The sequence below is a fragment of the Monodelphis domestica genome, chromosome 4 (genome assembly GCF_027887165.1).
Source record: "Monodelphis domestica isolate mMonDom1 chromosome 4, mMonDom1.pri, whole genome shotgun sequence".
Lineage (NCBI taxonomy): Eukaryota > Metazoa > Chordata > Mammalia > Didelphimorphia > Didelphidae > Monodelphis > Monodelphis domestica.
The window spans coordinates 419,286,958-419,303,071 of record NC_077230.1 but is presented as its reverse complement, the minus strand read 5'-3'; the positions used below and the strand labels follow the sequence as shown (position 1 = coordinate 419,303,071).

The 16,114-nt window shown below is 45.7% G+C and overlaps 1 protein-coding gene across 1 annotated transcript in view; it reads left to right on the top strand.

Moving 5' to 3' along the window:
• The window catches only part of CYPIIF2 (cytochrome P450, family 2, subfamily f, polypeptide 2), a 10,444-nt gene extending 3,216 nt beyond the window's left edge, over window positions 1-7,228 (top strand). Inside the window, exons 5-10 of the mRNA XM_001371834.5 lie at window positions 51-211; window positions 373-549; window positions 3,161-3,302; window positions 3,526-3,713; window positions 4,238-4,379; window positions 4,618-7,228. Of these exons, the coding sequence (XP_001371871.2) occupies window positions 51-211; window positions 373-549; window positions 3,161-3,302; window positions 3,526-3,713; window positions 4,238-4,379; window positions 4,618-4,799 (992 nt within the window). The 3' untranslated portion in view covers window positions 4,800-7,228. The remainder of the gene's footprint in view (window positions 1-50; window positions 212-372; window positions 550-3,160; window positions 3,303-3,525; window positions 3,714-4,237; window positions 4,380-4,617) is intronic.
• The last annotated feature ends 8,886 nt before the right edge of the window (window positions 7,229-16,114 follow it).

Sequence of the window (16,114 nt, the reverse complement as noted above, 5' to 3'; positions counted from 1 at the left end):
GGGTCACCCTGTAGTAGCCCTGCTGACCTTCAGGTATCTCTGGCCCCCAGGTGCCCCTTTTGATCCCACCTTCGTGCTCAGCCGCTCCGTGTCCAACATCATCTGCTCAGTCGTCTTTGGCAGCCGCTTTGACTATGAGGATGAGCGTCTGCTCAAGCTTGTCCATCTCATCAATGAAAACTTTAAGATCATGAGCAGCCCCTGGGGGGAGGTGCGCCTGGGAAGAGACTGCTGGGAAGGGAGGGAGTAGATGAAGCCTGCAGAGGCCATTGAGGGTTGCTGGGGGACCCAGAGGAGAGAGGGACAAGGGGAATGGGAAGGTAGGGCCCTCTCTAAACTGGAATCTTTCCCTCCCTCCTCCTCCCCACCCAGATATACAACATCTTCCCTGGTCTCCTACAATGGATCCCCGGCCCCCATCGCAGCCTCTTTCAGAACTATGGGAGCATGAAGACCCTCATCGACCGCATCATCCATGAGCACCAGATCAACCTAGACTCCACCAGCCCTTCTGACTTCATTGACTGCTTTCTTATCAAGATGGCTGAGGTAGGGCCTTCTCTAGATCCCCTTCCCAACTCCTTCAGGGTACCTAGAAGGACTTTTAGGGTCCCTCCTGCATCCAATCCCTGAGAAGTCTATGATTCTGCAACTATTAGAGACTCAGGTGATCCAATTCTCTATGAATCAGCTGGCTAAGAACCCCAAATTCCCTCATTTTAAGAACTTAATATGCTATGATTCTAAGTTATAAGGAAGAATTCTTCCATCTGTGACAGAAGTCATGGCATTTTCTGTGGTGGCTGGGGTCAGGTGGGGCTAAAGGGGAGACACACTAGCAGACTATCTAGTAGTTGTTTATTTAATTTTTCTTGCTAAGCACTAACTACTTTTATTCCCATACTTCTGAAAGGTTGAGAGTGTCAGGTACCCTCTAAATTCAGCACCCTAGGGAAAAGCTCCAGTCACCATACCCTGGTAACAGCCTCTCAGTCTGAGTCTAATATTCAAGGATTCTGAGTTTCCTTGCTTCTTAAAGTCAAAGATTTGAAGAGTCTAACACGCTATGATCCTAAGCCTCTGTAAATCGAAAATTCTATGGGTCCAAGTTTCTATGAGCCTAAAGAATTTCAAACTCTATTAATTCCAAGAGCCTGCCATTCTGTTGGACAGCTAGGTGGCTCAGTGGATAGAGCCCCATGCCCTGAGTCAGGAAGACCCAACACCAGACATCTACTAGCTATGTAACTTTAGCCAAATCTCTTAACCCTGTTTGCCTCAGTTTCCTCATCTGTCAAATGAACTGGAAAAGGAAATGGCAAACCACTCTACTTCTTTGCCAAGAAGACCCCAAATGGGGTTATGGAGAATCTGAAATGACTAAACAACAAGAACAATCCTGTTATTCCATAAATCTCCAAATACCTGGGAAGTTTTCTCCCAAAATCAGGGAAGTATACCAATTCTTCACCTGTCCTTTCCTTCCTTTCAGCACTCTCCATCCCAAAATGCAATGCCTCCATTTACTCATCTGAAAAATTAGGGGTTGAATTCCATTTCTAATATTCCTTCTAGCTCTGCCATTTGATATCTGTCAAAGAATCAGAGGATTTATAATGCAAGGATAAGGAGGGATGCCTTGGGTATCCAAAGGAAAGGCAGTCCATGAAGGCAGTAAAGAAGTAGACAGGAAGGTCACCATGATGAGAAAATGGCAGAGGGAGCAGAGCTTGGCTGGCCTATGGTAGAAGGATCTCAAAGCTTTCCCTCCCTCCCCTGCTCCTCCACCAAGTGATAATGATATGAAACATAGAAATCATTAAAGATTTAGATCATGGAAGTTAGCACTGAAAGAGACTTTTGAGTTCAACCAGTCAAATTCAACCCCTTCATTTTCAAATAAGGAAACTGAGATCCAGAGGAAAAGCCCTGATTTGTCCCAGGTCACAAGGGCAGAAAACAGAACTCAAACCCAAGTCCTCTGATTCAGCTCATTTCTATTAAACAAGCATTTATTAAATGTCTGCCAATGGCTAACAGCAGGCACTGTAAGAGATGCAAGATAGAAAAATGAGGCAATCTCTGCCTTCAAAGAGGGAACATTCATTCTGTGAGAGGAGATGCCAATCCCACTGGAGTCTCCAGTGGTTTTCTTGACCAGTTCTTTGGGATTGGGACAGACCCTTAGGCCTAGCCAAAGTGAAAGCCAAATAGGGGAAGCATTACTTTGGGAAAAAGCCTCCTTTGAGTTAGCCCTGGCACTCGGGCACTGAGGGCAGGAGGAGCTAGGGTCCAAGGAGGAAGGAGTGAAAGGAGAGCTCTCCAGGAGCGTCCGGCAGACAGACAGCTTCTGTGCAAAGGCACTTAAAGTCAATTCATGAGCATAAATCAACCCAGTCCCTTATTTAATCCCACTTCATCCAGGGGCAGCTTTCCCTTCCCTGCCTCTCTTCCCTGTCTGCTGTCTGACTTGTAGGGACTTGGTATACTTGGCCATGCCCCATCCCCACCCTCCAGCCCCTGAAAGGTCCTTTCTGAAGCCTGATTGGCCCAGAGGGCAGATGGCCAGTTGGTCCAGGATCCAGAGTGCTGTGTTTAAGAGGCCTGGCAGAAGTGGCACGGAGCTGGGATGTGGGGTGGGGGTGGAGAGCCTGTTCTCATTCCTGGGCCAATGAGAGAGGTGGGAGGGTGAGACAGCCTGAGCAGTGTGCTTGACCCTGGTCTGGCAAGGAGGAGGGAATGAGGAGGGGAGATGATGTCAAGCCTGTCATTTCTTCAGCCAGGGCCAGGAAGGTGGAAAGAGACAGAGACAGACAGAGACAGAGACTCAGAGACTCAGAGACTCAGAGACTCAGAGACTCAGAGACAGACACAGACACAGACACAGACACAGACACAGACACAGACACAGACACAGACACAGACACAGACAGAAAGGACAAGGAGAACCTGAGAAAACTGGCTGGCCAGTCCAACCCAGCAGGAAAGACTTCCATATCTGCCTCCAGTCCCGCCCCAGTTGGAAGAAGGGATGGGGTTCCCTTCTCTCGATGCTACTGCACCAGACCAGGAGGAGGGAAGGACGTGGGGTGGGTGAAGGAGCAGATGCGTGGCTTGGGTCTTTCGGAGTGCGGGTGACTCAGCCCTTCTCTGTCCCCAGGAAGCCAAGAGCCCAGACAGCTACTTCCACATGGAGACACTGGTGAAGACGACGTTCATCCTCATCTTCGGTGGCACAGAGACTGTGGGCACAACACTGCGCCACAGCTTCCTACTTCTCATGAAGTATCCTCAGATTCAGGGTGCGCTCCCACTTTCCCAGGCACACCGTTCCCCTCCTGCTCACTGGCCATGCCCATGTCTCCTGCCTTCCCAGACACCCCTCCTCTGTGTTCCCAGATGGTCCAGTCCCCTGCCTCTGGCCCTAGACCAGGAGAAGAGGGGAGGGGAGGGGGGAGCCTGGCCTTGGGGGCAGAAGAGCTGGAGGGGAGGGGAGGGGCCATGGCTCACTGGTGCTTCCCGCAGCCCGGGTGCAGGCGGAGATTGACAGCGTGGTGGGGCGGGGGAGGCGGCCCACGCTGGATGACCGCTCCTCTATGCCCTACACGGACGCCGTCATCCATGAGGTGCAGCGCTTTGCGGACATCATCCCCATGAACTTGCCGCACCGGCTTACCCGCGACACACTCTTTCGAGGCTTCCTGCTACCCAAGGTAGAACTCCATCCCGAGTCCTCCTCAGGACCCAGGAGTTTAAGACCCCTCTCTGCCCCTCCCCGCACCATCCTGTCCCTTCCCCCACCTTTATTTCTGCCCCGCCCATGGGGCAAGACTTTTTGATCCGTCTGTGGGCCCTCCTTTTCCCCCCTAATTCCAAAACCCCAACCCCAGACTTTCTTCCCTGAAGCCCTAAATGGGATCCCAGCTGGGCTATCACTCAGGATTCACATCCTGGCAGACCTCAAGCCCCCATGCCCATCCATGGAGGAGCAAGAGTTTATTAAGCAGTTACTTGCCCACTCTGTGCCAGGCCCAGTGCCCAGCACTGGAGATGCCAAGAGAAAAATAAAAAACTACTCAGCTAGCCTTTGACCCTCCCATCTCCCAACACCTTCTGCCCTACCTAAGCCTCACCCATCCTGGACCTTGAAGGTTCCCACTTCCCCTCCACCATGAAGAGGGACCCAAGTGTTCCAGCTCCCAGCCTTTCCTCCTCCCTCCTCCCCCTCCACTTCCAGGGCACTGATATCATCACCCTCCTCAACACGGTTCACTATGACCCCAGTCAGTTCAAGACACCTAATGAGTTCAACCCTGCCCACTTCCTGGACTCCAAGGAGGAATTCAAGAAGAGCCCAGCCTTCATGCCCTTCTCTGCTGGTGGGTACTCCCCAAAGCCTCCACAGTGAAATGCAAAGAGTGATGGATTTAATGAGAGTCCCTGGGTTCAAATCTCAGTTCTCCCCCCTTACAACCTGTGTGCCCTTGGGGAAGTCACTTCATTTTGGCAGACCTCAGTTCCCTCATCTGCAAAAATAAGAGAGTTGGAAGTCCCTCTCCTTTCTCAGACTGTGATCATGTATGATGCCAGCCACTTTCAGCCTCTCCCTTCCTGCAGGTCGACGTCTGTGCTTAGGGGAACCCCTGGCCCGCATGGAGCTGTTCCTTTACCTGACTGGGATTCTGCAGAACTTCACACTACAGCCACTGTGCTCCCCGGAGGAGATTGACTTGACTCCCCTCAGCTCGGGCTTGGGCAATGTGCCTAGACCTTTCCAGCTTCGAATGGTGCCCCGATAAGTCCAGGCTTCTAACCAGCTGACCAAAGACCATTCACTGGTCAATCACACAGCGACCACTCACTCTGTTCCAATGGCTCTCATTTTGACCCTTGGCCTTGTCCCTCTCTGTTTTTCAAATTTCCCCTCATAACTGTTAATATCTCTCAGTCTGCCCCCTTCTTCAGTCTTTACCCTCTCTTATGTGCCTCCTCAACACACTCTTTCACTCACTCTTTTCCACCTTTCTCCCTCACTCTCTTCTTCCTCTTCCTCCTCTTCTTTTCTCTCTGGCTCTGTTTGTCTATCTCTTTCTGTCTCTCTCTCTACCTGTTATCAAGTCCCTCTTCCCATGCATGTTGCCCTTCTGACCCTGGGAAAGTTATTTAACCTCCCAAGGGCCCTCAGCCAATTCTCTAAAGGCCATGAGACAAAGAGCAGGTGCTGATCTGCCTTGCTAAAGGAAGTTTTCTCCCCAGAGGATGAAATCCCAAGCCCTGTCCAAAAAAAAAAAAAGAAAGAAAGAAAAGAACTAGCTGGAGAGCATCCCAAGAAAGGCAGCCCAACTAGGGAAGGGCCTCAAGATTGTGTCATATTAGGAGCAATTCAATTCACCTGATTGAGCCTGGAACAGAGAAGGCTTAGGGGCAACAAAAGAGCATTTACCTTGTGGCAGAGGGATGGCTTATTCTGTTTAGTCCTGGGGGCAGAACTCAGAGTCATTGATAAATGTTGCAAAGAAGTCAATTTAGGCTTGAACTCAGAAGAAAAAGTCCCCAGGGCCAGATGTATTAACAAGTGAACTCTATCAAACATTTAAAGAACAACTAATCCCAATACTATACAAACTATTTGACAAAATAAGCAAAGAAGGAGTTCTACCAAATTCCTTTTATAAAACAAATATGGTACTGATTCCAAAGCCAAGCAGGTCAAAAACAGAGAAAAAAAACTATAGATTTGACTTCCAGAAAAGCTCCTCTCATCTAGAACTGCCCACAAAGGGAAATGGCCTCCTCCTTGATGAAGGTCTTCAAGGAAGGGGTGATGGATGACCACTTAGGAAGTATATAGGAGAAAGGGGGAAGGGAACAAACATTAAGTACCTATGTACCAAGCACCCTGCTAAGCATTTTACAGATATTATCTTTTATGATTCAGACAACAACCCTGGAGCTAGATGCTATCATGATTCTCATTTTACAATGAAGAAACTGAGTCAGATAGCAGTTAAATGACTTACTTAGGGTGACAGTTCTTTCTGTCTTCAGGGCCAACATTCTATCAACTGTATCTAGGTCAGAAAAGGGTTGGGCAGCACCCAAAACCCCCTAAACCATGGATTTGAGGCAGGGTCTAGAAATTAATGGAAGCCCTATTGAGGAAGGCATTCTTTTTTTTCCAGGTAGAGCTAGATGCCCATTGAAGCCCCTTCAAACCATCCTCAGTTTGCCTCTCTCTCTGCTCTGCCTTCTTAGTTTTCCATTATCCTTTAGTACTGCCCTCTTTCTCCATAGCCTCCCCTTCTCTTATTGTTCCTTTGATTTCTTGGTTGTTTTTCAGTCTCTTTCATCTCTCTCTCTCTCTTCCTTATTCTCCCCATCTTCCTCTTTAGGCTTTCCCATTTCTGTCCCTCAGATTTTCTCTGTTCTTCAACCATCTATTATCCTTGAGTTTCTCCCCCTTTATTCCCTTGAGCCTTTGATAACCCTCTCTGTCTCCCCATCCTCCTCAATTGCCCTCTGTGTCTCTTAGACCATCACTCTCTCTTTCTCAGTATGTCCCCTCTGTCCTTCTGCCTCCTCACACCCTCTCTCCCTTAGACTCTACTTCTCAGGCCTTTATTCTTCCTCCTCTTTTTCTTTCAATCTCTTTGCCTCCATCCTTCCAGCACTCCTCATATCCTTTATTTCCCCCTACCCTCTCTCCCTCAGTCTCATCCACCTGTTGTCCTCCTTGTCTCCCCACCTTCACTCCCTTATTTCCTTTTCAAGATCTTCCCATCAGTCTCTCTATCCCCTTAGTCTCTTCATTATGATACCTTTAAGTCTTCCTTGACCCTCTCTTCCTTAGTTTCTCCATCTCCTTTTCAGTCTCCCCTCCTCTATCCCTTGATTTGTCCCTGTTTATCCCTAATTTCTCCACCTTGTCCCTCTACCTCCCTCTAAGTCTGACACCATCCCCCTCATCCTTGGCCATGGATCCCTACAGCCTTGTCAGAGCCCAAATTGGACCCTGGTTTGCCAAGATCTGGGTCAGGTCCTTGCCCTGTTCTGAGCTCCCATTACTGTACCCTCTATCCTTCACCTCTCTTCTCTATCTTTACCCAGGTTCTGGGTCTTGTACTGGTTCCCCTTACTCCAATGGCTTCAGTAGCACCAGGCAATTGAGACTGGCCTTCTACAAAGGCTGCTTCTTTGACATCTGAGAATAAAAAATGCGTTTCTGAACAGTTGTCTGAGAGATGGAGTGTGTGATATTAGTGTGGAAACTAGGTCCAAAAAGGGCTGGTCAGCACTTGAAAGCCTAGAGATGAAGACCCACAGAAGCCCTGTTGGGAAAGTCAGGGGGTCAATATGATAATCCCCTACCTACCTACAGAGATTCACAAACTATAGACTGAGTCTCAGGGCTAGGAATAGAAACTCTTAAAGAGGCGCGGAGTCAGAGATCTCTGCCAAGGCAAAAGAAAGGAGGGGCTGCATGAGATGGTGGACAGAGAGCTCCCATTTATTTTGCACATCAATAATGACACTGGTCAAATCTGGGGCAGATGGATGGATCATTTCATTGAGAGCCAAGCCTGGAGTTCTGGGTTCAAATGTGGCCTCAGACACTTCCCAGCTGTGTGACCCTGGGCAAGTTATTTTACCACCATTGCCTACCTCTTGCTGCTCTTCTGCCTTGGAACCAATACATAGTATAGATTTAAAGATGGAAAAAAAGACACTGTCCAAATCACTTAACCTGTGCCCCCCAAGGCAAATCTTTGAGACAGTAAATTGAAGAGCATGTGGTAATTTGTACTGGTAGATCTTCTCATGGAGAAGGTCTCTATCACAGTGAATTCATAGGTCTGAACTTAAAAAACCATGCATGCCTACATGCAGACAGTGACAGAGATCACCAATCATAGCATGTGAGAGTTGAAGGGGACTTCAGCGACCCTGTAATCCAGTTTATGGCCAAAAGGACTCACCATGGAACATGAGAATGTGTTTGTCTAGCCTCTGCCTAACGATCTCCAGAAGGAAAGAAGCCCACCCTCTTCCCAAGACTGCCCATTCCACTTTGGGACAGCTTTCATTGTTGGGAAGGATTTCTGGTCACCAATCCTAAATGCCTCTTTGCAATTTCCACCCATTCCTGCTGGTTCTGCACTTGAGGGACATCACAGATCAAGGCTAATCCTTCCTCTACATGACAGTCCCTCGGGTACTTGCTTAAAGGCAGCCATCATGTTTCCCTCCGAGTCTTCCCTTGTCCAGGCTAACCATGCCCACTTCCTTTGATGCATCTTCCTACAAGACAGAGCCAGAGCCAGAGCCAGAAACATACAGGAACACAGCCAGATACTGAAACAGAGGCAGAAATAGAACCAGATCTAGATATACAAATAGATAGGATCAAATCCAACAATCCCTTCATTAGACATTTCATCAGCTCCAAAGACGGATCCAGCCTCCTGTTTTCAGCTTTAACTTTCCTTAGCCCTGTCCATGGTCCTCTGTTCTCAGCACCCAAACTACCAGGACCTACAATAGCTGAATGAAAAGAATATACACATTCAGAAAGCCCACAAGAGCAACTCAGCCAGAGAGAAGGCAATTAAAAAGAAAAACATCTCAATGCCTAGACTGAGTGACATCCAAGCTTTTGTCTTCAACCTGAACCCAGGCCATCTCCAATCGGTCTAAAATGAACAAGGGCTTCTAGTTTTCTTATGGTCTCAGAAAAGGAATCCAAATAACATTTGTTTACTATGAGTTCTAGAGATGAGAGGTCCTGGGTTCAAATTTAGTCTCAGATACTTCCTAGCTGTGTGATCCTGAGCAAGTCATTTGACCCCAATTGCCTAGCCTTTATTGCACTTTTGCCTTGGAGCCAATACTTCGTATTGATTCTAAGACAGAAAGCAAGGGTTTAAAAAAAGTGCTCACTGTGTAAAAAGACTGTTTCTCTCAGGGTTCACTTGTCAACTCTCCCAATTTTGTGCCAAATTGAGAGATCATTCCCTAATCTGGTCTGATTTGTTAATCCGTCCCTGAGGCTCCTGGGCTGTGGGCTCCAAAGAAGTCAATTCCAAAGCATCCATTGTTCTATGTTCTAGTGCCCAGGTAGAGGTGTAAGCAATAATCCCAGTGCCCTGAGGCAATATCAGCTAAAGAGGATAGAGAATCAATTGAAATCTTTTTCTTTTTTAAACATTAAACAGGATTGGCAGGAAACACAGAGGACAAGAGGACATTCCAACACTGTTGGGTGTAGTAATGGCAGAAAACCCCTTAGAAGAAGTGGTGTGGAGAGAGGTAAAAGACAGGCTTGATGGCGAGGACTGCAGAGCAGAAGGCAGATCCAGGGAAAAGGGATGGATTTTCACGTTTTATCTACCTCCACCACATGTTAAGGATGTGAGGAAAGCCCATGTCTCCCTGCCCTAGGTATAACTCCAAACCTAAGGCATCAGCTCGATCTCTTTCCTCTCAGAAAAACTACCCCAGGTCCAAGATACTCCTTGGGTCTGCTTCCACTTAAAACCAGAGCTCCCAAACTCTCAAAGTAACAAGTTTATTCTTTTTAGGCAAAGGACACAAAGCAAAGGCATTTGATAAAGTAGAATAGAATAAGAAAAATACTCTTGGAAAATTCTCCCCATGAACTTTTGGGCACATTCTCCCACAAATAAGCAGAGCATCAGTGCAGACACATATATTAAGGTACATGAATGGTACATGTGCCAGGGCAATGTTTAGAAGGGCAATGCATGCTGCCACCACTATAGAGGCATCTATCTTCTGGACTTGTCAACATTTCAATCTTGGTCAAGCCTGCATATGGGTATTAAGTGGTTTCTGGGGTGTTTCCTGCTGGGCAGCAGGTTTCTGACAAGTATCCACTGAGTGTCTGATCTCTACTGTTCCTCAATGAGCATCTTTGAAGGGTAAGTCATTGTCCTGGTACTTGCTCCTGGTTTCTGGGCGTCATCTCTTCAGAGCCACACCTCAGTCATCTCTGCCTAGGAGCTAGTAGGTATTTGAAGATTTGGGGACATTGATATATCACAATAGATTGTTGAAACCATAATTTCCAGCTTCAATAAAGAACCTCAAAAATCAACTGAGGAGAGGGGAGCAGCTAGATAACTTAGTGGGTTGAGAGCTGGGCTTGGAGATGGGAGGTCCTGGGTTCAAATCTGACCTCAAGCACTTCCTAGCTGTATGACCCTGGGCAAGTCATTTAACCCTCATTGCCTAGCCCTCACCACTTTTCTGCCTTAGAACCAATACACAGTATTGATTCTAAGATGGAAGGAAAGTTTTGTTTTTAAACCAATCTAGTCCAACTACCTCATTTACAAAGGAGTAAACTGAGGATCAGTCATCTCAGATCTGGGCACCTATGCTGTAGTGACTAGAAACCCTCTTTTGTATAAAGGAAACTAGTTCCTCAGTCAACCCAATGCCAAATCAAGAAATCCAGTTAATAAAAGCCAGACCAGACCACATGCCCTCAGGCTAAGATTGTTTTTCTTTCCACTGAAGATCTTGCTTCATACTTCATACTTTATCTAAACAATTGAAAGCATTCTAAGAGAGCTTCCTCTTCTCTCTTCCTCATCTTACATCCCCCAAATATCTTCTACTCTCTCCTCCTTGCCCTCATGCCCCATAAAAAGGTAGCCTTTCTCTGGCCAAGGCAAACCCCTGATCCCATCTCTTTCTGTCTTCTCCAGGAGATGGCCTCCTCTGTCATCCCATCTCTAATGAATCTTCAATTTTCCTTATCTATTGGTTCCTTTCCTGACCCCTATAAACACACCAGTATCTTCTATAGCCTGAAAAAATATCTTCACTCAAGCTGTCCATCCTCACTAGCTTTCACTTTATATCTCGCCTCCCCTTGATGGCTGAACCCCTTAAGGCTATCTAAAATGATGCTTTCACTGCCTCACCCCTCACTCACTCACTTCTAAACTCTCCTCAGTCTGGCCTCCAGCCTCATTATCCATATCTGAAACTTCTCTCTCCAAAGCCACCACTGCTGCCTAATCTGATGACCTTTTCTCAGTCCTCATCCTTTTGGACCTCTCCCCAGCCTTTGGGATTGTTGAGTACCCTCTTCTCCTTGATACTCTCTTCTCTCTGAACTTTCTCTACTTGAATCCCATCTCTCTACCTCCTCCCCACAGAACCCTGGATTCTGTCTTTGAGTGCTCTGGCCCTGATAGATGAGCTTTTACCTTAGGGCATATGCCTTCACACTGCTTCCTTGCTCTTTACTCCCCATTTACCCTTATAAAGAGTCCCTCCCTGGGGGCAGTTGGGGCTCAGTGGATTGAGAGCCATACCTAGAGATGGTAGGGTCCTGGGTTCAAATGTGACCTCAGAAAGTCACTTAATCCCCCATTGCCTAGTGAAAAAACAGGTTAGTGAAAGGGGACCAACGTGTTAATTTAGCCTAGGGAACTGTCTAGATACCCATCTGTAATTTATGGGGAAAGGGGGATGGTATCACAAGAAATAAATAGAGTAGGGGGTGCTGAAAGTCAACAGGTACCTACCAAGCTACAGTTAGAAGAACAGGCTTTGGAAAAGTCTCCTGCAACAACACTAGCCCTGACCACTCTTCTGCCTTGGAACCAATACTCAGTATTGACTCTAAGATGGAAGGTAAGGGTTTAAAAATAAATAGAAGTTCCTACCTGTGTGACCCTGGGCAAGTCACTTGACCCCCATTGCCTAGCCCTTACCATTCTTCTGCCTTGGAGCCAATACACAGTATTGACTCCAAGACGGAAGGTAAGGGTTTAAAAAAAATAAAAATAAAATAAAATAAATAGAAGGTCCCTTCCTCCAGCACTTTCCAGCACCCCTTTAATTATTGCTTTTCTGCCATTAGAATATAGGGTGTCTGAGAGTAGATACTATCTTGCTTGCTTTTATTTGTCTTCCCAGTGTTTAACACAGGCTTGGGCACATATCAAGAGCTTAACTATCTCACTGTCTTTATCTCTTGAGGTTTTGTGGCTGTTCTCTCCTGGTTCTCCTCCTACATATCTGACCATGCCTTCTCAGTCTCCTGTTCTGTATTTTTATCCAGATTCACACTGACTTGGGTATCCTCCCACACTTCATCCTGGGACTTTTTTCCTTCTTCCTCTTGATAATCTCATTTGTGGGCTCATCAGCATCTATGGATTCAATTGTCATCTCTATGCAGATGATTCCCAGACCTATATATCCATCCCTGCTCTCTCTGGAGCTCCAGTCTCACATTGTTAGACTGCCTTTTAGACACCTTGAATTATATGTTCTGAAGGCATCTCAAAATCAGTGCATCCAAAATATAGCTCACTATCTCCCCCCAAACACTCCTCTCTTTAGAGGCAGTTTGTGGCACAGTAGGCAGAGCACTACGCCTGGAATTAGGAAGACCTGAGTTCAAATCCAGACATGGACTGGAACTACTAGTTGCATTATACTAGGCAAGTCACTTAATCTCTATTTTTTCAGCTTCCTCAATTGTGAAGTGGGGATAATAACAGCCTCTACCCTGTATCAAATGAGATAATATTTTTAAGTGCTTGGCATATAGTTGTATGTATGTATGTGTGTACCTGTATGTGTGTGGTTTATATAGTTATCTATTTATTTAGAAGGCACTATATAAATGCTCACTCCCTTCCTTTCCCTCTCCTTTGTCCCCCTCTTCCAGAATGCCCTTTTTCTACCAAAGATGGGACCATCTTCCTGGTCACCCAAGGCCACTATCTCAATGCCATCCTAACATCCACACTCCCCTCACTTGACCAATCTGTTATTTTGTTTCATTGTCTCAGCCTTCACCACATCTTTCACATACCTGCCCTTCTCTCCGCTCATCCATATACCCACCACCATATGGCAGGCCCTTGTCACCTCACACCTAGATTATTATTCTGCTGGTGATTCTCCCTGCCACAAGCCTCTCCTCAGCCCAGCTCATCCTCCAGTCACCTGCCAAAGTGATCTTCTTAAAGCCCAGGTCTGACCATCTCACCCTCCTACCCAATCAACTCCAGGACCAAGTAGAAAATCTTATGTTGGGAGCTCAAAACCTTCTATAGCCCAGCCCCTTCCTACCTTTCCAGCCTTCAAACACGGTACTCCCCTCCAGGGAGTCTGATTTCTCAATTAGTGTCTATTCCTTTCCTGTCCCCCAATATGAAAGACTGTCGATCTCAACCTCTGCTGCATGGTTTCCCTGGTTTCCTTTTAGACTTGACTCAAATCCTACCTTCTATGGAGGGTCTTTCCAGGACCCTTAGAAACTGCTACCAAAATAGGCAAGGAGGAGACCAAATTATCACTCTTTGCAGATGACATGATGGTCTACCTAAAGAATCCTAGAGATTCAACCAAAAAGCTAATTGAAATAATCAACAACTTTAGCAAAGTTGCAGGATACAAAATAAACCCACATAAGTCATCAGCATTTCTATATATCTCCAACACAGCTCAGCAGCAAGAACTAGAAAGAGAAATCCCATTCAAAATCACCTTAGACAAAATAAAATACCTAGGAATCTACCTCCCGAGACAAACACAGGAACTATATGAACACAACTACAAAATACTCTCCACACAACTAAAACTAGACTTGAGCAATTGGAAAAACATTAACTGCTCATGGGTTGGACGAGCCAATATAATAAAAATAACCATACTACCCAAACTCATTTTTCTATTTAGTGCCATACCCATTGAACTACCAAAAATTTTTTTACTGATTTAGAAAAAACCATAACAAAGTTCATTTGGAAGAACAAAAGATCAAGGATATCCAGGGAAATAATGAAAAAAAAAACAAAGGAAGGGGGTCTTGCAGTCCCAGATCTCAAACTATATTATAAAGCAATTGTTATCAAAACAACTGGTGCTGGGGTGTATGGGGTGCTCAGGGAGGGATAATATCTCTGGTATGGAGGGCTTGTCGTGCCCTTCTAGGGCAGCTCTCCAGCCACTGACCCTCACCTGACACCCAGCTCTCACTTGTGGCTCCTAGTAGCTGCTAGAATGCGGCAGTGGCCACACCCTGGGCAACGGCTTCAACAGTCCGGCTAAACCTTGTGAGGGTAGCCATCAGGTCGACGTCGACCCCTGGTGAACTAGGGCTTTGCTCACCCAGCATGTGAAGACTGCTTCGGTGGAACAGGCGGAAGAAACCAATTAGAAAGTTCAACGGCTGAGATGGCGACACAGCAAGGCACTGTGGAGTGCTTAAGGCGTGATGGAGCACAAAAGACAACACGGCCATCCAATGCAGCTGAGGAAGTCTCCAGGTGTAACAACTTTTCGTGCCAATGGACCCAGGCTTCCAACGCCGAGAGAGTGGGACTGTCTCTGTGCATCGACTTTTCCACTTAAATCTTCATGCACAAGTGTCTTCGTGCACAAAAACGCACAAAGACAATCGTCATCCTCGGTTCTAGAGACAACCAACAACAACATCAAAACAATTTGGTACTGGCTAAGAGACAGAAAGGAGGATCAGTGGAATAGACTTGGGGTAAATGACCTCAGCAAGACAGTCTATGACCAATCTAAAGACCCCAGATTTTGGGACAAAAATCCACTATTTGACAAAAACTGCTGGGAAAATTGGAAGACAGTGTGGGAGAGTAGGTTTGGATCAACACCTCACACCCTAGACCAAGATAAACTCAGAATGGGTGAATGACTTGAACATAAAGAAGGAAAGTATAAGTAAATTAGGTAAACACAGAATAGTATACATGTCAGACCTTTGGGAAGGGAAAGACTTTAAAACCAAGCAAGACTTAGAAAGAGTCACAAAATGTAAAATAAATACTTTTGACTACAACAAATTAAAAAGGTTTTATACAAACAAAACCAATGTAACTAAAATCAGAAGGGTAGCAACGAAACAATCTTCATAAAAACCTCTGACAAAGGTTTAATTACTCAAATTTACAAAGAAGTAAATAAATTGTTCAAAAAATCAAGCCATTCTCCAATTGATAAATGGGCAAGGGACATGAACAGGCAGTTTTCAGATAAAGAAATCAAAACTATTAATAAGGACATGAAAAAGTGCTCTAAATCTCTAATAATCAGAGAAATGCAAATAAAAACATATCTCAGGTATCACCTTATACCTAGCAGATTGGCTAATATGACAGCTATGGAAAGTAATGAATGCTGGAGGGGATGTGGCAAAGTAGAGACATTAATGCATTGCTGGTGGAGTTGTGAATTGATCCAATCAGTCTGGAGGGCAATTTGGAACTATGCCCAAAGGGCAATAAAAGACTGTCTGCCCTTTAATCCAGCCATAGCACTGCTGGGTTTGCACCCCAAAGAGATAATAAGGAAAAAGACTTGTACAAGAATATTCATAGCTGCGCTCTTTGTGGAAAATGAGGGATGCCCTTCAATTGGGGAATGGCTGAGCACATTGTGGTATATGTTGGTGATGGAATACTATTGTGCTCAAAGGAATAATAAAGTGGAGAAATTCCATGGAGACTGGAACGACCTCCAGGAAATGATGCAGAGCGAAAGGAGCTGAACCAGGAGAACATTGTACACAGAGACTGATACACTGTGGTTCAATCAAACGTAATGGACTTCTCCATTAGTGTCATTGCAATGTCCCTGAACACTTTGCAGGGATCTAGGAGAAAAAATACTATCCACAAGCAGAGGACAAACTGTGGGAGTAAAAACACCGAGGAAAAGCAACTGCTTGACTACAGCGGTTGAGGGGACATGTCTGAGGAGAGACTCTAAATGAACACTAATGCAAATACCAACAACATGGAAATGGGTTGGAATCAAGAACACATGTGATACCCAGTGAAAGAAAATGGTCTCTGTCTCCAATGAATAATGTTTGGAAATGACCAAATAAAATAATGTTTAAAAAAAATGAAACTGCTACCACCATTCCTCTGAGATAACCTTCCAGTTACAAAATATACATAAATATAACATATATATATATATATATATATATAATAAGAGTCTGACTCCAGAACTCTATTTGATTAAGATAACCTTCATGTGGAGAACACTGGTGGGGTTACTTCTGGGAGAATCATGATGAAATGCCTTC